This window comes from Phalangium opilio, unplaced genomic scaffold (genome assembly GCF_054372755.1).
Source record: "Phalangium opilio isolate 3A_F unplaced genomic scaffold, DU_Popi_V2 ptg000090l_1, whole genome shotgun sequence".
NCBI lineage: Eukaryota > Metazoa > Arthropoda > Arachnida > Opiliones > Phalangiidae > Phalangium > Phalangium opilio.
Window position 1 is genome coordinate 4,044,315 of NW_028324195.1, and position 24,140 is coordinate 4,068,454.

Below are 24,140 nucleotides of genomic sequence, written 5' to 3' on the forward strand. Positions count from 1 at the left end.
GCGTGCCGTAGGACAAAATCCTAGAGCCTGGGTCATAGAAGACCGACCGCCGCTAGCTGGTTGTCGTTTGGAACTATGTCTATCTATACTCACCGGTCAACCCTTGATAATTCCTTTTCAACATTGGTGACCTCGACATCTTTATCACAGTCAGTATCTGAAACGCGCTTCCTTTTTTTTTGGTGGTTGGATGGTTGATGCCCTGGTCATACCCTTGTGTCCTGAACCTGAGGCATTGTCACCATCTAGGGTCGGCATGTTGTCAGATGCTACTACAGTTTCACGCACCGTTGGAGTTGTTTTGGGGCCTGAGCTTGAGATGGTGTCACCAGCTGGATCGAGGATTTCAGGACATGATGTGTTCGTTTTGGAGGTTGAAGGCCGATCAAATTCAAGGCCAATGTCAACGAGAGGTTCTTCTCTGCTGTCAATGTCTTCATCCCAGAGTGTTTCACATCCAATTGACTTAAGTACCTGCAGTGATTTGCAGTTCAGTTTACCTAACTACCACATCTAGTGGTACTAGACCGTCCCTAGTGCCTTGGGTAAAAACACTGTGCGGTAGCTACACGTATGGGTGGGGTACTTGCTTAAGCTATGTACTTACTTTGTCCGCGTCTTCACCATCATTTTCATCATTGGTCTCATTACCACATTCTTGAATGTTTGACACGGTGCTAATGTGTTCAATTGGCGTGGTTGTTATATTGTTTAAGTTATGTCCATAACGATTATATTAAACGACCAAATACTTACTCTCGACGAGTAACCACATCCTTCAAAAACATTAGCTGTCTGAAAAAGGGCCATTTAACTAAATTTATATCAGACTCTTCCACGTATTGTTGGCCGGACCTTTTTTGACTTATGGCATGGAAATTTGTACGGAATTGGTCCTTCAAGTACTTCCACATATTCTTAACGTCCTTGACTATTGAAGCAATGTAAGGTGTGTCCAATTACATTTTTGAACTATACGAATTACAATACGTTTACTAATACTGACCAGACATCTTCATTATGGCTGATACTTCTTGCCATTTTACACCTTGTACATTTTGGTCTCGGTAGTTGACATTTGTTTTATCCCAGATTTCCGGGTAATTTGTGATGACATTAATAAGTGTTTCCTTTCTTTCAGCATCTTTTTGCCTGATTGAGGCCTTTAATGCCTTGTGTTGCTCTTTTTTCTCTTTTAATGACATTTTCAGTCCTCTATTTTCCCTTTGAACCCACGTTCATACGACGCTTAAGCAGACGAAATACAACATTGCCTCCCATTGGTTGTCATAGGCACGTGACATTTCGCTAGAGCTAAACGCTGACACCCATCACGCGAGAATATCTGCCGTGGCAGATCGGGAGCTCGTTCACAAATTCAGCCTAATACGTCATTAAAAGCCCGTTTCTGTACAGCTATCGCGCGCGTGTGAACGATCTCGTGAGAACTAAAAATCCGATTAAGCGTCAGGCATATACTTTCGGCTTCCAATTTTGGGCTTTCTCGCGCCTTTGTAAACCGGCCTTAAAAGTTGTTCTTATCTATCTCTATAAATATGTTATCATACAATTTTTGTTAAGCCTTGGTACCTTGCACGCTGTATTCATTATTGCGCTAGCGTAATTTTTAAAACACCGATGACCGGAGAAAAGCGTTCAGCCAAGCTATGACGACAGAGCTCGCCGGTTAACGTTTTCCAAAATCCGCTGTCTTTTTTGGTGAGCTCTGCTGAACGCAGCCCAGATCAGTGAAAGGTCTGATCGTAATCGGATTATAGCTTCGTGTTTTCATGGTGCCTTTCAGTGCGTGTAGCCACAAATAAGCTTTGGTGTTATGAAACCTTAAGAGTCATGTGTAACAAACTAAGAAAATCGTTAAGGTGAAACGAGAGGCTAGTGTTTACACGGCAACCCTGTTGTGAATCTGGCTTTGAACATAGAGGGTATACAGTTGAGGAGTAGAAAATTGGGCCTTTACAAACACGTAAAGGTAATATCCCTGCAAAGTTTTATCTCTTCATTTCCCGTTTTCCCCCCATCGGATGATTTTAATGTGTACAAGTATATCCTTATTGGATGTAAAATGTCGTCTGATTTAGAGTATACTCGCTATGCTTTGTATACCTCTTTAAAGGGAGGGTGAAGAGGAAAATCAAGTGATTTTTTATCGATTCCTTAACTAAAAATAATACTTCTTTGCATATTAAAAAAATTATGAAATAGCTGTGAAACTTTTAAAAAATAAAAAAAGACGACGAATTTGGTCGATTTTCAAAAATTTTAAACAAGGACTGCCGACCAATCAGAGAGCGCCCTCTTTCGAACCTATTCAAAGGGCAAAATCGCGCGCTTTCGCGGCGCGCTTACCCATACTTTTCTGAGGCGTAAATTGTGGATCAGAGGCGCTTTAGAGTTTAGAGACCCAGCTTTCTTAATTATATCAGATAAAAACTCAAAATACATCGGAATAGTACTTCTTTCTAAGGTTTTACGCCATATTTATTAAAAATTTCGGTTTAGTTTTATAAGTGAGCGGAGAAAACTACTATAAACATCTGCTAAACGCCAAGGCTTAGTGGTGAGTGACAATTTCCTTTTTATAATGCAAAACTGCAAATGTACCAAATATATATATTATCCATATAAAAATGTTAATCTAACGAATGTGTTCGCAGTTGAAGTGATAAACAAAAGCCAGTGACAAATATCATCATGTCAAGCGCAATTTGCGCAGTACGAGGTTGCCCTATTACCGCGGAAAACGCCAAAGCGGAAGATATCCAATTACATCATTTTCCAAAAATTCCTGAGAATAGAAAATTATGGTGCATGGCATTGGATAAACGTGATGACTGGGTTCCCCGAGAAAAGTTGAGAGTGTGCTCAAGGCATTTCACACCAAGTTCATATGGTTCCAGTGAAATTCGGAAATATTTGAAAAGAACGGCTGTACCAAGTGTTTGGGGACCCATTTCATCTCTCAAAGTTCAAAAATGCACCAAGATGGATAGCAAATAAACTTTTGGAAATGTTGGAACATCTGCTGGCTCTGAATCAAGAATGGATTCAACCAAAAATTTCCAAGTAATAAAGAAATGGTTTTCTTCAGGTATTGTTCTAACCTCTGCAATATTCTTTGACTTATTAGATGAAAAACAAAGCGAAATGCCAGATGAAAAAAAGGACAAAATGCCAAAAGAGTTCTATTGAAGAAGATTGCTTTCAGGACCCTGTTTTTTCTGATGATGAGGATATTTTCCATGAGGAACCAGTGCCGGAACCCATTGGTTCTTCGGGATCTACTCTTGCATTGGGTATTGATTCAAGTTCGTCATACGAGCCTAGTCCTTCTGGTACTCAAGAAAGTGAAGAAATAGAGTCAGAAGACGAGTTAGTATACAACGTTTAACACTTATGTTCAGGTTTTCTAATTTTACAAATATGTTGAGCTAGATGTTCAGAGGGGTTTGTTCCTGAAACCAAACCACACCTAGAGGATAAATACTTGGGTTTTCTCTCCCAATTGCTCCTCCTATTTAAATTTTGCCGAAAACCAGACTGCCAAAACCCAATCATCCATTTGAGTAGAAAGGTTTCAGGAACATGTTTGACAGTGACGACTGAATGTTTAGCGGGTCACGAGGACATTTGGGAAAGCCAACCTAGATTTGGACTAACTACGTGGGGGAATTACCTACTGGCAGCATCAATGTTTTTCTCAGGAGAAATACCTGCGAAGTTTTTGAGAGTTTTTAAAAACTTGAATATTAAAGTTTTTTCAACAAGAATGTATTTCATTTATCAAAGGATGTTTCATCCCCTAATAGAAAAGGTATGCTCTTGAATAGATGTTGGATGTTTTCGCTCTTTTCTAATAAAAACCATGTAGTTCTGGGTTGCCGAACAAGAAAAACTACTACTCTCAGATCCCTTGAAGAAATACACCCTTTGTGGTGATGGCCGAGCTGATAGCCCTGGTTTTTCGGCAAAGTATGGAACATATACTTTTATGGAGGCGGAAACTAACAAAATTGTTCATATTGAAATTGTTCAAGTACTAAAATACTTGCCTACTTTTATTGGATATTTAAAATAAAATTACCCCTAATTTTAGTCAACTGAAGTAACTTCCTCTAACCAAATGGAACTAGAGGGTTTGAAAAGAGGATTGAAATTTTTCTCAAACAGGATGATTGTTATTGGGAAAATTGTCACAGATCGTAATCAAGGAGTGATAGCTTATCTGAGGGACAAACACGCTGATATTGCTCACGAGTTTGATAATTGGCACGTTGCCAAAAGTAGGAGTCGGATGTGATTTGAGTTGTTTGACAACTATAGACTATTTTACGCACCCAATTAATTCTGTTTTATGTTTAGAAATAAAGATTAAATTAGTTGCAATTGGTAAAATTAAAAAGAACAATGCAGTAAATTGGTGGATACCCGGGATAACTAATCACGTATACTGGATTGCGGCATCATCGTCAACCAAAGATGAAAGAATAGCTAAGTGGGTCTCACTACTAAATCACATTACTGACGTTCACGAAGGACATTCTAAGGAATTTCCAAGATGTATGCATGGGCCAATTGAAAAGAAAGATGAGAGAGTATGGCTTCAAAGAGGTAAATAATTCTTTTGGTAGCAGCCTATTGTCCAACCTAAGTTTCTTTACCTTTGTTAGGAACTAAACTATTTGAGGAAGTTAGCAAAGTCATAAATAACCCATATACGCTTGCGGCTATTTGCCAGCTTTCAACCAAATATCAAACCTACTCGGTGGAAGTGTTTCACTCCGTTCTCAATTCATTTTGTCCAAAAATGTATCATTTTACGAAAGATTCCATGTACTCGAGGTTTGTTGGATTCAAAAATAATCGGTAGTTTCTTAGTTGCTAAGTATGATAATCACAAATGTAAATTTGAAACGTACGGTATGCCTTGCTGCCCTTCACTATAATGAAAATGGTAAAAAAAACAAGCTGTAACAGCTGAAGGAGTAGAAGAATATTACATAAATTACCCTAAAGCTAAAGGTGGCATTGCTACAGTAAAGAAAGTGTTAGAAGAAAGCACATATGGTAAATTAAATTTCATATGCCTCAAATTATCAGCATATTTAAACTGATACATGTTATCTCAATGCGTGTTTAGATAGAGGTAACGGGCAACAGTTTCCTAAAATAATTATCTCCTTTCTAATTATCTTGCAGAATATGTCGAAAAACTAATGGAACTGGCTTATGAACAAGCCGTTCTGCACCCCGTGGCTACGGATTTAGTCACTTCACCATCAAAAGCAGCCACGCTATCATCTTTGTATTCAAAGGATGTTAGTAAAAGTGAATTAATTTCAAAATTCAGATCAAGATTCAATTAGTTTTTGAATGTAAAGATCAACAATAACATTTTAAAAAGAAAATACATCTCGAGACATGACTCATATATTACTCTTGGTTTTAGGGAGGGCTATTTCTAAGTGAATTAGGGAGAAAAAATTTCCTAAACACTATTCCTACATATTATCTTCTTATATATCTATATAAATCAAAGTCTTGACTGACTGATAATCAACGCCCAGCCCAAATAGCTTGCCCTAGAAGGCTGAAAATTTGCCGGAACGTTAATCATAAGTAGAAGACGAGTACTAAGAAAGATTTTTCCAATCCGCCGCCATCTTAATAAATGGCGCCCAGAAATGTAAAAGATCTTCTCTATGCAACAAAGTCCGTGCGTTTCAACCGATTTCACAAATATTTAGTACACTTATAGACGGGGTGAAAGGTTTTTGGGTTCTATTTGTTGCCATCTTTATAAATGGCGGCCAAAAACTTAAAAACCCTTCTTTATTTGATGGAACTCGAACGACGCCGCGGGCAACAGCTAGTGTATTCATAAAACAATAATTGCAATTATAGTGTTTATTCAATGAAGGTTATAAATGCACGAAAGAACCGTTCCGTTGCCGACATACAATCCTCTTTTTGTTTCGCTGAACTTCCTCCTCCAGCACAGCTAAACACATTCATTTCGTACGTACTTTCACGTTCAGCGTTGACTTGGAAACGATAACAAATCCGTTCAATGGGGATAGTCCGAAATTAAGGATAGAGTATGGACCATTCAAGTCTCTCTCCCTCCAACACTATATCAACTATAAACACCCTGGAACATCTGATCTAGCTTGAAACCTGTGAATTCTAGGAGAGCGGTAGCTCTCATAGATAAGACCTCATACTGCTCTTAATGTATAAGGAGGGTTTTTTGTTTGGATGCAGTTTTTTTTGTATTGTATTAATTGTTTCGAAAAATTCCACCGAACTACAATTCGGGTCCTCAATATGTGGTTAAAATTTCAAAAAGATGCACCCATTAGTTTTTTCATAGAAAATAAAGTTGCTAAGGGTGGTTTTCATTTCCATAAAAAAATTAAGACATTTTGGCAAAAAAATGGAAATTTTCCCATAGGAATAACATGGGAAATGTTTGCTGTTATGGCCAAACCCACTCGACCATTTTTTGAAGACTATTTATTCGATAGGTCTGAAAATGGTTTTAAATGAAAGTTAGAACATTAAACTGGTGCCTTTCGAAGTTTTATTGAAAACAATTAATATTAAGTACTACTTTTTGTACTTTTAAGCACATACTTAAACTTACGACCTTTTATTCTGGTGGACTTACGTGGTATAATCCTAGCTAAAATCATAGAGAAACGTACTGTTGGACTTACGCTGTTTTACCGCTAATAGAGCGAAGTTTTTTGTTTGCTAAATGCGTCGTCCGCTCTGTTTATGGGCGAGCTTAAGGCTAATTTTTTCACTTTTCATCTAAATGAAGGGGTTAATTAGTCCCAATTTTATTTTATTCTCGTAAGTTAAACTTCATTATAATTTAATACAAAAGAATTTAAAGTTAAGATTTAGCCGATAATTTTTAAATTCACTGATTTTACTAAGCCTCGGTCAAAAGTTCAAGACAGGCTGATTGTACTATTGTAGACTAGAGACCAATTGGCCGTGTTGCGTTCGTTTTAAGGTGTTTCACCTGGTGCCATTGGCCAACGATAGCCGCTAATTAGGTAATTTGTTTAAATTAAATCAATTTTTGTTGTTTAAAGTAGATCAATGCAAACTACGCACAAGGGTTCGTTCCCTGGTTTCTCGACTGGTGCCGTCAGGCAACGGTTACCGCTACGAATATACGTTTTTTACTGGTAAAATAAATGATAGATTCAATCACACTATCACTAAACCCTGTCACCAAATCAACCAATATTTTTAATTCAGGTCCTTCCAATCATTTGTACTTGGTAACAATTGAATTATTAATTATTTTGCGCTCATTCTAACGTTACCTAAGAAAACAATAAACAATGGCCAGATTACCAACGATAAACGCTACAGTGATTATATCTGGTGAAAGCGGTCAACGGTAACCACTGCGTAGATCATTTTTGTTTGTTTAAATTAGTGGTAAAATAATTGATAGATTAAATCACACGATCACTAAACCCTGCTGACAAACCAGTTTTTTATCCCGGCTCTTGCAATCATTTTTATTAGGTAACAGTTACGTTTTTAATTACTATTTATAACCGCTATTTAGAATAAACGTTTTTGTTTAAATTAGATACATTTTTGACGTGTAAAGTAGATTAATTCAAACTACGCGGAAGGGTTCATTCCCTGGTTTCTAGACAAGGGTTACCGCTACGAAGATACGTTTTTTGCTGGCAAAATAAATGATAGATTCAATCACACTATCACTAATTCCTGTCATCAAATCAATATTTTTAATTCAGCCTCTTCCGAGCGCGAAATTACATATTAAAGGGATGTACAGTGAGTTCATTATTAATATAAAATTTGGATAAATATGTAACACACCATCATTACTAAATTTCTGAAGAGAGGAAAAACGGTTGAAATTTGATTTTTTTTAAATTTAATAAGCAAATTTGGCTCTTGTCTAGAATTAAGTCGCATAGAAGTAATAAATATTTCACCTAAGTCAGCTGACTTGGCCAGGCAGGGCAGAGCCCACTCGATCCATGCTCACGGACGCTGCTCTGCATCTTGCGTAGTGTTACGCGTGATCTAGTGGGCTATGGGCAGGATAAACAAATACGGGGCTGCCAGGCTGTCTCTTACACAATAATGATGGCCATTATCCTTCATGAGAAATGCTTCCTTGTCCAGTGTGGGAAATAAGGCGATGGCACAGGGCAAATGACCAGTTTAAAAATAAAACCACGGGACCACTAAGAAAATGCAAGGGTAACCAGAGTCCAGACATTAACTCAAAAAGTTTAATTGTCCAATTCCCAAGTTTAGCAGACGACGTGGTCAAATATTATTATATAGCGCGAGCAGCTTGCGTCCATGAGCGCGGATCGAGTGGGCTATGCTTGCAGGAAGAAACTTTGTCTCAGTTACACCATGACGGAGAGAGGAATAGAGTGGAAACCCCCATACCTATAGCGTTGCCTGTGTACCCCCACGTACGGCATCGTAGTCCTCCCAGCATCCTCAGCGGTTAGGTAGGGTCGTACACTCGTACCGATGAAATTGTAAAGGGCGCCCCCTCTATCTTAAAATTAGAAGCTAGCTCTGATACAAATAAAATGGCGCTACGCGGCAGCACTTAGCAATCGCCTACCGAAGGGTAGGGGCGTGCGCGAGGTGCATTGCGAGAGATACGGTGCCGTAGGTCGCCCATCATCATTTGCAATCCATCTCAACTCCCTTATCCCTGGTTACACTGCTACAACGAAAACCAAATACCAGCAACATAAGTCCAAGCCAGTCATCTGAAAGACTCAAAACGATGACTCTCATTCTTCGGAATTTGAAATATCAGTAGAAATGATTCTAGATAATCCTCTGAGTTATTTTAAATATTTTAATACTCAAAGCCAGGGGATAAGGAAAGGCCAAAATAATTTTATTATGAAAATTTGATGTTTTCAGTGATAAATTAATCACATTGGTGATAACTGATTAAGTGGTACCTGAAAGCATTAGTAACTAACTAGCAATATTAGGTCCCTTGTACTTACCCTCCCCTATATTTATGTTTGTGCTTAGTGCAGATTTTAATAATGCCACAGTTTCTTAACAATCTTAATTAAAATGAAGACTGAAGGAACAGATATTAATAAAAAATGTCTTCGTGGACAAAGACTTCAAAAAGTAAATGATAAGAAAACAAAATGGAATGACCGAAGTAACAGATATTAAACTTTTTCTTTAAAGACATGATTATAAAACATCAATTATTTGAAAAAAAATACTTATCTTCGTTTTTTTCACCAAAATTACATTTGCACAAAAATTTTGTATCATCAAATTTTCCATTCTTTTCAAAATGGTTCGTGTCAAAGATTTACTATATAACAGAAACATGCGACATCGTTTATATTTACAGCTAGATTTCAACTGTAGACCATGATAGAAACAGTTCCTCGTTAGTGATATTTAAAAGGATTGCAGCTTTTCATTTGAACTACAATACGTTTTAATACTGGAAACTAAGCCCAATAATGAAATAAATACGTACCCCACCATTTGTTGGTGTCCATTTACGTGTTTCTTGTTATACGGTTGCTCTACAATGTGTTCCTCATAGCGAGTTGAAGTCATACCAAACTAATTCAATCACAACTTTTAAAACAGTTCTCACGCACTCATTAATATTCCAAAGGTTTTTTGTTAATAATGTCTTTTATCCAGATTTTAATGATTCATTTATAAAAAATTTTAAATCATCGACCCAAAACCAAAGCACCCTAAAGCGACGTTTAAAATATCAAACATGATGAAAGATAAAATTTCTTCCTTCGGTTGCATTTAGTCGTTTTAAACAACGTTTTGCCTTATAGTTCGAAAAGAGAAACCTTTAAAAATAACCCATATCCATACTCGGATATTTATTCTAATCCTTTTCATTCGAAAACTGTTAATACCAAAAAGGATATATAGAATGAATAATCTGTCTTTCGAAAACAATGCAAATGTAATTTTGGTGAAAAAAACGAAGATAAGTATTTTTTTTAAAATAATTGATATTTTATAATCATGTCTTTAAAGAAAAAGTTTAATATCTGTTACTTCGGTCATTCCATTTTGTTTTCTTATCATTTACTTTTTCAAGTCTTTGTCCACGAAGACATTTTTTATTAATGTATAGAAGGTCTGGACTAATTTACTATATAACTATCCCTATTTTCGATTGTAGATTCTAGTCTTGTAGATTCCTTTCTAGCATTTATTAAACTCAAATTTACATTGGTAATAGAGCAAACATAGCTTGTAATAACCAGGGTTGGCAAAAATCCGGATTTTTCTTGAAAAAGCCAGTGGTACGGTTTTTTGCTGGTTTAAACCGGATTTTATTGGATTTATCTGGCTTTTTTTTAAACTACTCTCTAGTGCTTAATTTTAGCACTTCTTTTTAGATTTAGCGCGCAAGTTGTCTTCTGCTAGGCCGTCTAATTGAGAATAATTTTTATTGATAAAACTATAGACATTTCCTTAGAGATGAGTAGGGCCTCTGATTTAATCAGGTTTTGTCAATCCAACCCGACCCATATCGGGTCAGAAAATCCTAGGTCGGGTTGGGTGAGAAAATTACTTAAAATATTTTGCTGGTCGGGTCGGGTAGGGTTATCATTCCGTCTACCCGGGTCGACATTTTTATTATCTTCAATAGGGCAGGGTTGGGCCCGGGTAGGGTTTTTTGTGATCTTCAATAGGGCCGCTAGGGTCGGGCCCGGGTAGGCTTTTTGTGATCTTCAATAGGACAGGGTCTGATAAAGATTTTTCTAAATGCGGGGTCCGACCCAACAATATAGCGTTGCGAAAAATTCAACTCAGTCTTACGAGTTTCGGGTGGGCAGTGGGAGGAGGGCGCGTCAAACTAACCCACAACATATGGGAATCGACCATTTCGATGAAATAAAGAGGTAAAGACATGTGGGTCAAACGTTTCCTTCCATCTCACTTTATGGTGCCTGCGCTGTACTCTTTTATTATATGTTTTGAAAAATCCACTGGATTTTTCATCGTGGTTTAAACCGGTTTAATCCAGGTGGATAAAACCGGACTGGATACCAGCGTGCCAACACTGGTAATAACTATTCATTGGTACTTGATAATGTCTTATCTTAAATTCCACCCACATGTTTTATTCTGATAAATAACAGGTAATGAAAGTATTATTTTATTTGACCCTGACACATCAAAATTCAAGTTTATGATATACATTTTACAAATTTCTTATTTATAAAATCACAAAAACTACCTGCTGGAGATTAATTAATCACCAAAACTTGGGTATTTAAACCCACAATACTCTTCTGATGGCCATGTCTGCCGAATCTTAGCAATGGCACAGCTTGGGATAGGGGTGCGGCGTTTATGGCCCAAACGCTTAAAAATTATGCGTATAAATTGCCGGTAAGCTACGTATCTATAACGCCTAAAAATAAATAAGCATCAGAAATTGTCTCAAAAGAGAAATGCTCTTTCATATGAAGTTCAGATTCACACCCAGAACTAACTCGTGAATGTTAACGTTGTCCTCGTGACGGTCATTAGTATCATCAGCATACGCGTAGTACGCTGGACCGACAACGTCTAAATCGAGACAATTTAGCTGGAAACGCCTCCAGTTCACAACACAATCCAAATCCGGGGTGTTTGAAACCACCTTCTTCATTTCACGGCAACACAAACTTTCATGAACTGTGTTCATGGGAACGCAATGGTTACAGGTACACCTAGTATATAACAAAATTCCTTTACAAATCCACTAAGCAGAAGCAAATTAAAAATGACTAACCATGTTGTGTTGCCTACACGTTCATTGGGAATATTTATGCCATTATCATTATCATTTTCATCGCTTTCACTGGAATTTTCAAGGAATTCAGGGTGGTCCAACAACAATGGCTCAAAGTTGTACGGGTGTATCCCTAATTCTTCTACATTTGGTTCCATAATTAACCTAATATCGTTAGATTAACATTTTTATATGGATAATATATATATTTGGTACATTTGCACTTTTGCAGTTTTGCATTATAAAAAGGAAATTGTCACTCACCACTAAGCCTTGGCGTTTAGCAGATGTTTATAGTAGTTTTCTCCGCTCACTTATAAAATTAAACCGAAATTTTTAATAAATATGGCGTATAACCTTAGAAAGAAGTACTATTCCGATGTATTTTGAGTTTTTATCTGATATAATTAAGAAAGCTCGGTGTCTAAACTCTAAAGCGCCTCCGTTCTACAATTTGCGCCTCAGAAAAGGATGGGTAAGCGCGCCGCGAAAGCGCGCGATTTTGCCCTTTTAATCGGTTCGAAAGAGGGCGCTCTCTGATTGGTCGGCAGTCCTTGTTTAAAATTTTTGAAAATCGACCAAATTCGGCGTCTTTTTTATTTTTTAAAAGTTTCACAGCTATTTCATAATTTTTTTAATATGCAAACAAGTATTATTTTTAGTTAAGGAATCGATAACAAATCACTTATAGTATATCAAGCTATAAAAGGTTTCTAGTCAAACGTCTAACTCAACCATTTGGGGCGTCAAACTCTTTTGGCACCGAGACCAAAAATAGAGGCACGAAGTCTATCTCTCACAAGCTAAAATGCCAAGTGCTAGCTGGTAGAATATTGCATTTAAAAAGGCAATTATATTCGGCTTACCACGCCCAACTAACGGGGGTTGTTAGTGAATTTAAGGATTTTGTTGAGAAAATCAAAAAAATTGGGTCCATTGATCTTGGCAATTTGGCAGAAGTTGTGGGTGGGAAAAGGCTTCACAGTAGCAAGAAAGAGGCCTATTTTCATGAAACTTCCTATTATCTGATTGGAAATAATGGTAAAATATTGAAAAATGACGATGAAGTCACATTACGGCAAAATTTTTCAATTGGATTCTGATGGTCGTGTACGAAAAGTTCTGAGAGACCGTGCTACCAGTTCGACTAAAGAATTGTTTGTTGACGAAATGGGAAATTTCGTTTACATAAAAAACAATAACGCAACTAGTAACGTTGAACGAGTTTTACAAGTTAATGAGTCGGGAATTGTTACGAATCTTTTCAAAATTGTTGAAACTGAAGAGAAGAATCCGAAAGCAAATTTTGTGATCAATGAAGGGGGGTTTATTGAAACCCAAAACAAAACTGTATATTGGGAATGCAGTGATATTTGTAATGTTCGAACTCGAGCCGTTGCAAAAGTACTAGCTTTCGTAAACACAGTTGCCAATGCTAATGAAAAATCTTTGACTAAAATTTTTGAGTCTCATTTGGACCTTTGCGAATTAAGAAAAGATTTTTGCAAAAAATCAAACGTGTTTATACCACCAGATGGGGACGAAATAGTGGTGAGGATAGTTCCGTTCCTAGGACACACCTCCTACTGCGCTGATAGCGAAGAGTGCCAAAGTCATTTGCGTTCTTTCGCTGAATTGGCTCCACACTATTCGGGAATTAGAACTATTCTCAATAAGATCTATCAAGTCAAAGCGTTGCTCAACGCGTTAACTAAAATTTCAACTGAAATTGAAAGTGGTGATTACGATTCTCTGACGAATGTCATGGTGCAATCGAGAAAAATCCTAGCCACACGTGGGAAAAATTTAAATGACGAACAAAACAATACTCCTGTTGTAAATAATTTCGTACGGAGGCCGGAAATATGTTTAAACAATATAACAACTTTATTAATAAATATAATCTAGTTAAAAACATTTGTATTATCACAGAACTAAACGGTAAGCGCGGAGGGGAAAGTGAACTGACTTCTACAATCGTTAACTAAGAAGTGATCTAACTAATATTCTGTCTGCTCTGATTATGGTTCGCTCTAGTTCGTTTCAGTTCAGTTCCATTCTATCCTATTCTATTCTCCTGTCTAATTCTTTATCTCAGAGCTTATCTTATCTATACCTAATATCTACACTCCCCCTCTCTGAGATCAACTACTCTGTTATACAACATTATGTTAGTTTGAGCATATTACAACAATTCGTGAAATTATAACAATTCAATAACTTGGTAAAAATATCCGCGACATTCAATTTTGATGGAACGTATTTCATATTAAAACACCTCGCTTCTAATTTTTCCCTAATAAAATGATAACGTATGTCTATGTGTTTCGAGCGTTGATTCTCAATGTTGTCTGTGGCGAAACATATGGCAGATTGGCTGTCGCTGAATATAGTTGGAGTCGCCATCTTTACTTGGAACGATTCCAGTTCTTTTATGATCGGTTGTAGCCATAATAGTTCTTTGACGGCTTCGGCGATGGCCACATACTCGGCTTCCATCGTAGAGAGGGACACTGACTTCTGTTTCAATGATCTCCATGTTACAGCCGATGCTCCCACAAAAGTGACATATCCACTCATTGATCGCCTAGTGTCTCGGTCTGACGCCCAATCACTGTCCGTGTAAATTTTAAGTACCAATTCCTCTCCCTTTCTGTAGACCAGTCCACGATGTGATGTGGATAGTACATATCGTAAAAGTTGTCCTAAGAGTCTCCAATGTTTAAATCCAGGGTTACTGCTGTACTGGGCGAGCGCTACTACGGAAAACATTATGTCTGGTCTGGTCCGTTGAGCCAAAAATAATAGTGAACCAATCAAGGACTTATAAGGGTATTTGGACATGGCCTCAATGTCTTCTTCGTCTGTAGGGCTATCATTCTTCGTCAAAATAGCACTTGAGTGTATCGGCAGACTCACTGGTTCTTCGCAGACGATCCCGTACTTGCGCCCCAGTTGTTTTATGTATGCTTGCTGATGTATTTTCATCGTTCGGTTATCCGTGGTCTCGAACTCTACTCCAAGGAATCTTTGGATAGGGCCGAGGTTATTGATGTCGTATACTTCAGATAATCTGTTTTGTATTTCTTGCAAGTCATCCTTTGTTCGGCCTAGTACCAATAGATCATCTACATATACCAGGATTACTGCCCGATATGGCAAGTAATACACGCAATTCGTCCCAGTTAGCTTCGTAAGACCCAGGTTTTGAAATGTTTTATCCAGCGCCAGGAACCAACTACGACCACTTTGTTGTAACCCATATAGGGCTTTCCGTAACCTCAGACAGTGTGTTTCCACGTCTCCTTCTTCAAAACCAGGTATCATCTTCATATAGATCTCATGATCTAGTGAGCCATATAAATATGCGTTTTTCACGTCGAAATGATTATGAAGCCACCCCAAATGGACTACAAAAATTGCAATGAAGAAACGTATTAACGGGAATTGTACCACCGGTGAAAACGTGTTTTCGTAATCTAGGCCCTCAGTCTGGCTGAACCCCTGTGCCACCAATCTCGCCTTGTATCGTAGAATCTTTCCGGCTGGGTCACGTTTTAGTGTGTACACCCATCGACACCCGATTACTTTTCTGTTTCGTGGTTTCTCTATGACTTCCGTGACTTCTCGTTCCTTTATTGTATTCACTTCTTCCTGCATGGCGGCTTGCCATTCTTGGGTCTGAGGCGATGCTATGGCTTCTCGATAGTTCTTTGGTACTATGACCTCGACGCAATGGGCTTCGTAAACTTCCGATATGTCGTCGTCTGTGATTCCTGATAGTAATGCGGTTACTTCTAAATTCTTTTTGCTGAAGTCGAATAACGCGATATCATCAGGTAGTCCTTCTCTTTGTAAGTGTGCTTCTACTTCTGGTTTTGACCGAAATGTATTTCCTTTGTTATCGTCGTAGAAAATGTCTGGTTGTCCTTTCGTTTTTCCTGATTTCCGAAAAGTAACTCGTCGCCTCCACCTGACAGGCGAGGGATTTTCTTGTTCTCGAGGTGATGTCGGTTCTTCTACTTGTTCATAAGGCTGATCTGTTATTTGTATTTGTTCTTCTGATGGTTCTTTGATTTCTTCCATTTTTGGTGGGTCCTGGTCTCGCTCTTCCTCATCTTGTGCCAAGAGATGCCAATTCGGTTGCGCCTTTTCTTCTTTCTGCTTCAGGTACTCCATTCCTAGAACGGACTCATCAAAGGCTACATGTTTGGTCAAGATAGTCTTTCTTTCGTCGGGGTAATAAATGCGGTACCCTCTGGTCCTTACCGCGTAACCCACTAAAACTCCCAGTTTAGCTCTTCGATGGAGTTTACTTTTCCTCTGTTGCTTGTGCAAATGCACGAAAGCCAGACATCCATATCTTCTGAGATAGTTACTACTTGGTTTATAACCAGCCCAATATTCATACGGGACCTTCTCTCCTAGTAGTGAGTGTTTCACCCGATTCTTTAAATAAGCTGCCGTCCTTACGACTTCAGGCCATAGGTGTAAAGGCAATTTGGCATCATCTATCAACGTCCTTGTCATGTCCATCAACGTTCGATTGACCCGTTCGGCAACCCCGTTCATCTGTGGCGAATATGTATTCGTCCTCTGGTGCTCAATGCCTGCTGCCTCACACATGTTCGTGAAATATCCGGCGCAGTACTCAAGGCCATTGTCCGTTCGGAGTGCTTGTATCTTCCCTTTCGACCGGTTTTCAACGAAACTCTTGAAGCGCTCGAAGCAGGAAAACACATCATTTTTCCTTTCCATGATGTAAAGCCAAATATACCGACTGAAGTCGTCAATGAAAGTTACATAGTAACGGCCTCCCCCTGTCGATGTCACGGGTGATGGCCCCCATACATCGGAGTGAATTAACTCCAGCACCTTCTTACTTCTCATGGTCCCTATGCTTGGGTGGCTCTGTCGAGTGCTCTTGTTTAGCTCGCAGGGTACACAAGTACCCAGTTCTCCATCCAGAGGCCCAAGGCCTCGTAACATCTCATGTTTTGCCATATATTTGAGATCTTGACTATTGATGTGTCCAAGCCTTTGGTGCCATTTTTCCATCTCGCTCCCTCTATGTGTCATCGTGATCTGATTTTCGTACTCGGGTGACTCTGTTATTACTTCTGCATCCGCCAGGGTATAGAAATGATCCTCAGATAAAGGCGCGCGAAAAGCAACTTGACCGTGTTCGTCATAGGTGGTGTAAGTTGAATTACATATAACTCCTTTATAACCCGCTTGGTCGATGAGACGCCCTGATATCAAATTTCTTCGCATACCTGGCGTATAGACAACGTCCCGTAACAGAAAAGTATCACCTCGCTTTCCGTTTATTTGAATTCGGATATCTCCGGTCCCTTTTATTCTTGTGATCCCTTCGCCGCATACTGCTTCGGCTGTTGCTTCTTTATAATTTAGGAACCAGTCCCGTCGGTTGCAAAAATGATGTGTGGCTGCCGTATCAATGACCCAAGTTGTCGAAGTCCGGGTTGTGGAGCAATGGGCTACAGCTATAAAAGCCCGTCTATCTCCTTTCTCTCTTCTCCCTGTTTCTCGTCTTGCTTTGTGACATTCATATGCCTTGTGACCGGGTTTTCCGCAATTGTAACAATCTCCTCGAAACTTCTTTCGTTGGTCTCGGTTAGGCAACTGGTGTGTTTTTCCTCTATGATCTTGACGTTTCATCTGCGCCACAAACACATCAGCTTGCGGTTCTTTCATCTTCTGTTTTTCCATTTGTCGCGTATATTCTGCTTGCAGTAAATCTTCGATTTTCGAGGGAATGAAATCATTGACAGAAAAACGATAAATCTGTTGTACCAACGAGTCATATGAATCCGGCAACGACGCTATCAACTGATACGCTACATCCTTATCCAAAAGGGTTTCTCCGGCCTCTTCTAACTGGTCCTTTATGCCATATACTCGTGTAATAAAATCCGTCATCGTCTCAGGCGGTTCGTAGTCCGTTGTATAGAACACCCTTCTTAAGGCTCCGATACGCGCCATATTAACCGGCTGTAGCGCTGTATGTAACTTGTTCCATACTTCATAAGGTGTCGTCAAGCCTTTAATGAAACTCCTTGTCTTAACTGAGAGACTCAATGCAAGTAGAGACATCGCCTTCTCCTTCTTCGATTCATGTTTATCCTTCTCTTCTTGCGTTGCCGTTGCCGCCGGGGCTGGTACATCTGTGCTCACTATCTGCCACAGCCCCCGATCTCGTAATATCCATTCCATTTTGTACTTCCAATCCGCGTAATTATCCGCGTCCAAAATCGGTAATTGTCCACCAACAATCGCGCTCCCACCGTCCGCCATGTTCTTAATGCCACGTCACTAACACGTTGTCGATTTCAGGGCCAAGTCCTAACTACCGAGTTCCTAAGCCTCGGTCACTACAGAACCACGCTCTGCTACCATGTTGTAAATAATTTCGTACGGAGGCCGGAAATATGTTTAAACAATATAACAACTTTATTAATAAATATAATCTAGTTAAAAACATTTGTATTATCACAGAACTAAACGGTAAGCGCGGAGGGGAAAGTGAACTGACTTCTACAATCGTTAACTAAGAAGTGATCTAACTAATATTCTGTCTGCTCTGATTATGGTTCGCTCTAGTTCGTTTCAGTTCAGTTCCATTCTATCCTATTCTATTCTCCTGTCTAATTCTTTATCTCAGAGCTTATCTTATCTATACCTAATATCTACAACTCCCACAGGAAGCGTTAACGCTCCTCGGCCGACTCTCGATGAAGGTGAAATCTTGAGTCTTTACGAGAATCAATTCGCTCGGGCAATGCTAAACACCAACGAGTTTCACGACACGCCCTGCGACTGCTGTTTTAGATTACTGAAAAAAACTGATATAAGAGCTGTAGAAAAACTAGTAAACAGTGCTGTTTTTGATAACGAGGCCTATCTGATTTTAAGAGCTGGCTGGATAATGAATAATTCGGACGCTAGAGAAGCGGACATGCTTCTATGTCGTTACTGCGCTACGGATTTGGGAAAGAGTAAAGTTCCTATTAGATGTTTTCTGAACAACTTGGCGGTTGACAATCCTCCGCCAGATGTCACCAATTTAAACATGTTCGAGAAAGTTTTAATTCAGCTTGTGAAGCCCTTCGACGCTGTGGTGCGGTTAGGCACTAAAACCAATTCCAACGTGAAGTTTGGTACGGTTAAAGCTTTAAAGGGAAGAGTAATTTATCTTCCAATTCTAGTGTAAAAAAATTTAAGATGATTCAAAAGACGTTGCCCAAAAATCACGAACTGCATATCTTGGTGAATGGCGTTCCCACTGCGGACAAAAAGGTTTGGCAGCAGGTTGTTTGCCTCGAAAAAGTGTTGAAAGCTTTCAGTGTGCTGAAAAAAATTAATCCTTTTTACAAACACATTGATATTTCGACAATGAACGAGGATTATATTTGTGGGACACAAAATATCGATGGCGGGGAAAATTCATTGATTCCCAATTAATTACTGAGCGTACCAGATCCACTTGCGCTGATCAACGATGGCTGTGATGCGGTGCCACGTGCTTCCGCTGCGCTTCCAGTGGATTGCAGTCATGACATGCATGTTGACCAAAACGCTTCAAATATGAGCGTTCAGGGTGAAAATCAGTTGAATTATGCAGCAGATGACAGAGAATAGTAGGCCGCGATACCCGCCGGCAGCGGAGGGTAGGGGGGATGAATTTTTTTTCCCCCATCCGATATACCCGCGAAGGGTGGGTCGAAGTTTTTGCCCCCCGGTACTTTTTGCCCCCTTCAATTCCGCCCCCGGAGGGGGTGGTACTTTTTGCCCCCCTCACCTGGTGGTGACTTTCACCGTCTCTTTATTTCACCGTCTCTTTATTTCGCTGTTTTTCACCGTCTCTTTATTTCGCTGACTTTCACCGTCTCTTTATTTCACCGTCTCTTTACCCTGGCTCCTTTCCCGCCACTGTATTTTTTTTCACCGTCTCTCTCACTTTCTCTTTCGCCCGAGCTCCAGGCCTGCGAGAGCGCTGTCATTGCGGGGGAGAGCTCTCTCTCTCTCTACCTAAGTTTCCTCCAAATACATGTACAAGGCTGGGGAGTTCCCTCTCTAGCTAAGTTTAGGATGCGCGCTTTTATATAGGTCAACTCTCTCTCTCGTTTTAAACTTTCCCTCTCCGAATTTCTCTCCCGAATTTTTAGTTTTGCATTCTCTCCCGAATTTTTAGTTTTGCGCTATGTATGTATAAATCAAGAGGCATTGAATATTTTTACAATTTTTTATTTTTTTTTTACATAAAGTATTTTTTCGAGTAAATTATTAATATTAAGGATGCGTTCGTTAAAATGCAATTTATCGATATAATAATAGTTCAAACGATCCTCGTAAGGTATTTTATATATTACGATTAAAGGACAAAAAGTAACTTTTTTTTCACCATTGTTAAAGTCTTTTAGCCAAGGCTTCGTCTCGAGTCGTTTTCTTGATAAGGCAGATATAGTCCTCGTTTTCCGAAGTAACGTATACTAATGATTCGATAGGCACATTGAACGTCTGTTTCCCGAGAATGAAGGGACAGTCGGGGTACAATTGTCTATGTTTATCGCGTACCGATTCCGAGGTTGTCCATACTTGAAGAGTACCGTGGCAAAAGAAACATCTGAAGGTATGGTCCGTGTGGAATAGCGTTTTTTGCCCGAAAATGAATGGACAGTCGGGGTACAATTGTCTATGCTTATCGTTTACCGATTCCGAGGTTGTCCATACTTGAAGAGTACCGTGGCAAAAGAAACATCTGAAGGTATCTCTACGGCTCGTGTGGTCTAAATAAAACCCGTCTCGCGCTAGTTCAGCGGCATCAACGTAAAGCGACGTCTATGATTGGAAAGTTTTTAAACGGGCTTTTTCCGAATTCATGTCCCGTTCAGCATATCGCGGTTCTTGGGGTCGCTGAAAATTTCTTTGACGTAGGTATCCAAAATTGCCTTTTGGATGACAGACTTTGGAATGCGAAACTCCATATAATCAGAACGGATGGCGGTGGGTGGAACGTCGTGGCCCTTGTCGTCTTCGATCGGTACGTTGTCTGTTGGAAGTCCGCAGATGAAGGGGCAACTAGGAAAGTGACGTTTCTGTTCTTCGTGCACAGAGTTCCGAGGTTTCCAGCCTTTTAATATACCGTGACAAAAATAACACTCTACGGTATCGTGACCATATAAATAGAAAAATCCGTCTCTAGCTAGATCTCTGGGGTTTGTGTACGGAGCCTTCCAGTGATAGAAACTTTCACGTCTTTTCGCCTCGGCGTTCATACTAGGTTATGAAGCCCAACGGCCTTACCCGTTTGCTTATATGAAAAACATGTACACCACCCTAGCGGCTAAAATAATTCATGCCCAGACTCGTTTGCCCTCTTTCCTTCCCCCTTGATGGTAACTAGAACTAAACTCAAACTAACCTATAACAAGAACCTACCCCCATTCCACCCCCACACCAAACTAGAAATAACCAAAAAAAACTTCGCCCGTCTTTGCCCAGACCTGTTCACCGATTGAAAGAGGCCAGATTCTAACTTTAACTAGAACCCAACCTATAACTAGAACCCAACCTATAACTGGAACTAACCCTAATACGTGCCTAGACTTGCATACTCTGACTAAAATACTTTAAGTGTGTCAAGGTTACATCATCTCGGTTTTATTAGAAATGAGGCCCATTCGTCCCGGTTCCTTAACAACAACAACCCCGACTAATGGGTCCTTACGAAAAAATACGTGTTTAGACACGTTCGCTCTCCTTGCTAGAAAAAATAGACCCTATTTCAAACTGTAATATGTGTATGTTGGAAAAATAAAAGCGTTTTTAGAGAAAAATACATTTATTAATAATTTACATATAATTTTATTACATATAAAATTCATTAAGAATGTCTAGATTGCACGAAATATTAATTTCGGCTTTGTTAGAATGAGCCCATAGGGCGTAAATTAAAGTCTTTTCAAAGGCGCAAGCGGTTCGTTGTTCACCGGACGGGTGTGGGTACAAACAGCGTACGGGAAGAGCGACAATGTCCGCGATGGTGGCTTTCGGGCACTTGAAGTCGTTCAAGTCGTGAACGATTCTGTTGAGGCGGTCCGATAGAAAGGCGACTTTGGCGTCGCCCTTTGAAAAGATCAGGTCGACCCCTTGAAGACCGGCGGCGAGGCATTCGTCGAGTTTGCTGTAAGAGGTTAGGCCAGCGGTCCAGTCCAGTCGGTGCAGATTACGCGAGACCCATTGGTTCTGGCGTTGTTTTGAAATCGCCACGTGGGATTTATTGTACGGCGGCGCGAATGTCCAGGAAATGGTTGCCGGCTTTGCCTCGACGGTGGTTATGGCCAGTTCTTTAACGATAAGGTCCGTGCTGCCATCACTACGAGTGCACCCGTTCAGATATTCTAACTCGATAACGGCGGACTTCATAATAACTAGCAGCGAGCCTGTTTATGACTGTGTAAAACCGAACCGGGAGTAGATATGAATCCTCTAACGGGCCGTTGGGCTTCTTTTATAGAGGCTGGAACGACTGACGTCATCCAACCGAGTCAGGATTGGATACGAGAATTCAGTGGGGGTGTGTTTCTCTTATAGAGGTTGACGTCATAGCGCCAGACGAGTTGGGATTGGATACGAGAGTGCCGTGGGGGGCGTGTTTCTCTTATAGAGGTTGGAAACGATGACGTCATTCCTCCACGGATCCCTCTTAAATTTCTTGAAAAACAAGTTTGTGCTTCTTCTCTTCGTTCTGTGCATAATGTATACCACGCAGTAAATACCGCAAGCGGAACTGGTGGGGGACTGCAAAGCCCTCCTATTATAGTTTATTTTCGTAGAATTTTCTCTCATAAATGTTTTAATATCTTCTGTCAAGGGACCCAAGCCCAAGGAATCAAAATAATAACATTGTTTATTCCCATCGAAATAAGGACAAATCCAATGACTACCCTTTCCTTTGTGATTATCTAGATTTATAACAATGGAAGCCGGATATCGAAGGATATATTTGGGTAGAACATCGCGCGGGTATACGCCCATGAAACCTCGGGTGTCTCTCAAAACCCTTCTTATGGATGAAGCGTTCATGGCGAATCTACAACGACAGCCCTATTATGATCTATGTGCATTAAACTTTGAAACTCTGAATAAACGATGCAGCTCAGCGTTTCGGGTACAGGTTCTTCGAAACCGAGTTCGAGTCGTAATTGTCCCTGTCGTATAGGGTTGTATTGATTTATATCTGACGCGGTACCGTCTTGAGTCAAATCAAAGCAGTAAAGCGTATAACCTTTGGGATATTCCTTCATAGATATTTCGTTACCGTCGTCTCTGTAATGAGTACCAGATCCGCTAAACAGAGAATAATATGATCTAACATAAAGACCCTTTTTGAAATTTGGCCGCAAAGGCTTAGCGAGTACTTGTTCCGAACCGATAATCGGATTAATATAATTCACGTTAAAGTTTTGGAATTCGAAAGGGTTCCAACTCAATTTTCCGTTATACGAGTTACGGGTTAGTAATCCCACTGTTAATCTGTTTGGTAAAACCCCTAAATATACGTTATCTATAGTAGTTTTTTGAATATTTGCCGAAATGGTAAAAACTTTCACTTCTGTCCTAGTGAATGGATATTTAGCCGTGGCTTTGGTCCAGGCCGATTCTAAAGCTAACATTACTAGGGGCGCTACTCTCACTTTACGAATATATAAACCTACTTCGTTAATTACGTGTTTGTACCATACGCCACCTGGAGGGGGGCTCCAAACAAAACAAAACCTGGTTTATTTCGGGTCATTCGAACTCTAAGACTAACGCCATTGGGTATGAATTTTGAAACGTTAAACAGGTCAGCGTGTATGGCTCCGTACATTTCAATCTCTTTCGAACCCTTTGCTAACTCTTTTCTGAGAAGAAATCCCTGGTTTTCCGTTACAGAAGCCATTTTCCCCGCCGTATCTTTATGCCATAAAGAGGAAGTTAAATGAGATTTTTTAGCTTCTCCATAGTTTAGCAATGTTTCTATGTAGGCTTTGAAGGCGTAGTTTCCGGTTGAAGATGAAATAGCCGTATCATTGGCGGTTACTTCTACTGTATCCCAGAGCGAGTGTAAAAGATTGTTGACGGGTCCTACGTTATCTGTATCACCGAGATTGCTACCATCCGTTCGTATTATTTTATCCCGAACATAAAGCATAGTTAGAGAGGCGTCAATATATTCTTCGCCATTTCCAGGAACGTAAAATTCAATCTGAGAGTCTCCATCCAA

At 39.7% G+C, this 24,140-nt stretch overlaps 2 protein-coding genes and 1 long non-coding RNA gene across 4 annotated transcripts; 2 read left to right on the plus strand and 1 right to left on the minus strand.

Annotated features, from left to right (window-relative positions):
* Window positions 1-3,260: 3,260 nt before the first annotated feature.
* Window positions 3,261-4,888, plus strand: LOC149645063 (uncharacterized). The gene is made up of 5 exons (XM_089850418.1): window positions 3,261-3,390; window positions 3,454-4,054; window positions 4,115-4,301; window positions 4,381-4,629; window positions 4,689-4,888. Exons 2-5 carry the CDS (start codon window positions 4,010-4,012, stop codon window positions 4,886-4,888), a joined length of 681 nt encoding a protein of 226 aa, XP_089706544.1. The 5' UTR covers window positions 3,261-3,390; window positions 3,454-4,009.
* Window positions 4,889-6,816: 1,928 nt separating this feature from the next.
* LOC149645064 (uncharacterized) lies at window positions 6,817-7,381 on the plus strand. Its single transcript, XR_016371989.1, has 3 exons — window positions 6,817-6,876; window positions 6,964-7,220; window positions 7,294-7,381. It is a non-coding gene; the product is annotated as an uncharacterized LOC149645064 (long non-coding RNA).
* Window positions 7,382-11,258: 3,877 nt separating this feature from the next.
* LOC149645065 (uncharacterized) lies at window positions 11,259-12,018 on the minus strand. Of its 2 annotated transcripts, none has more exons than XM_089850366.1 (3): window positions 11,849-12,018; window positions 11,568-11,786; window positions 11,259-11,485 (listed from the first exon to the last, which is right to left on the minus strand). In XM_089850366.1, exons 1-3 carry the CDS (start codon window positions 12,004-12,006, stop codon window positions 11,323-11,325), a joined length of 540 nt encoding a protein of 179 aa, XP_089706492.1. In that variant the 5' UTR covers window positions 12,007-12,018; the 3' UTR covers window positions 11,259-11,322. The 2 variants fall into 2 exon arrangements, with proteins under 2 accessions (XP_089706492.1, XP_089706493.1); XM_089850367.1 differs by having other exon boundaries at window positions 11,557-11,786.
* Window positions 12,019-24,140: the final 12,122 nt, after the last annotated feature.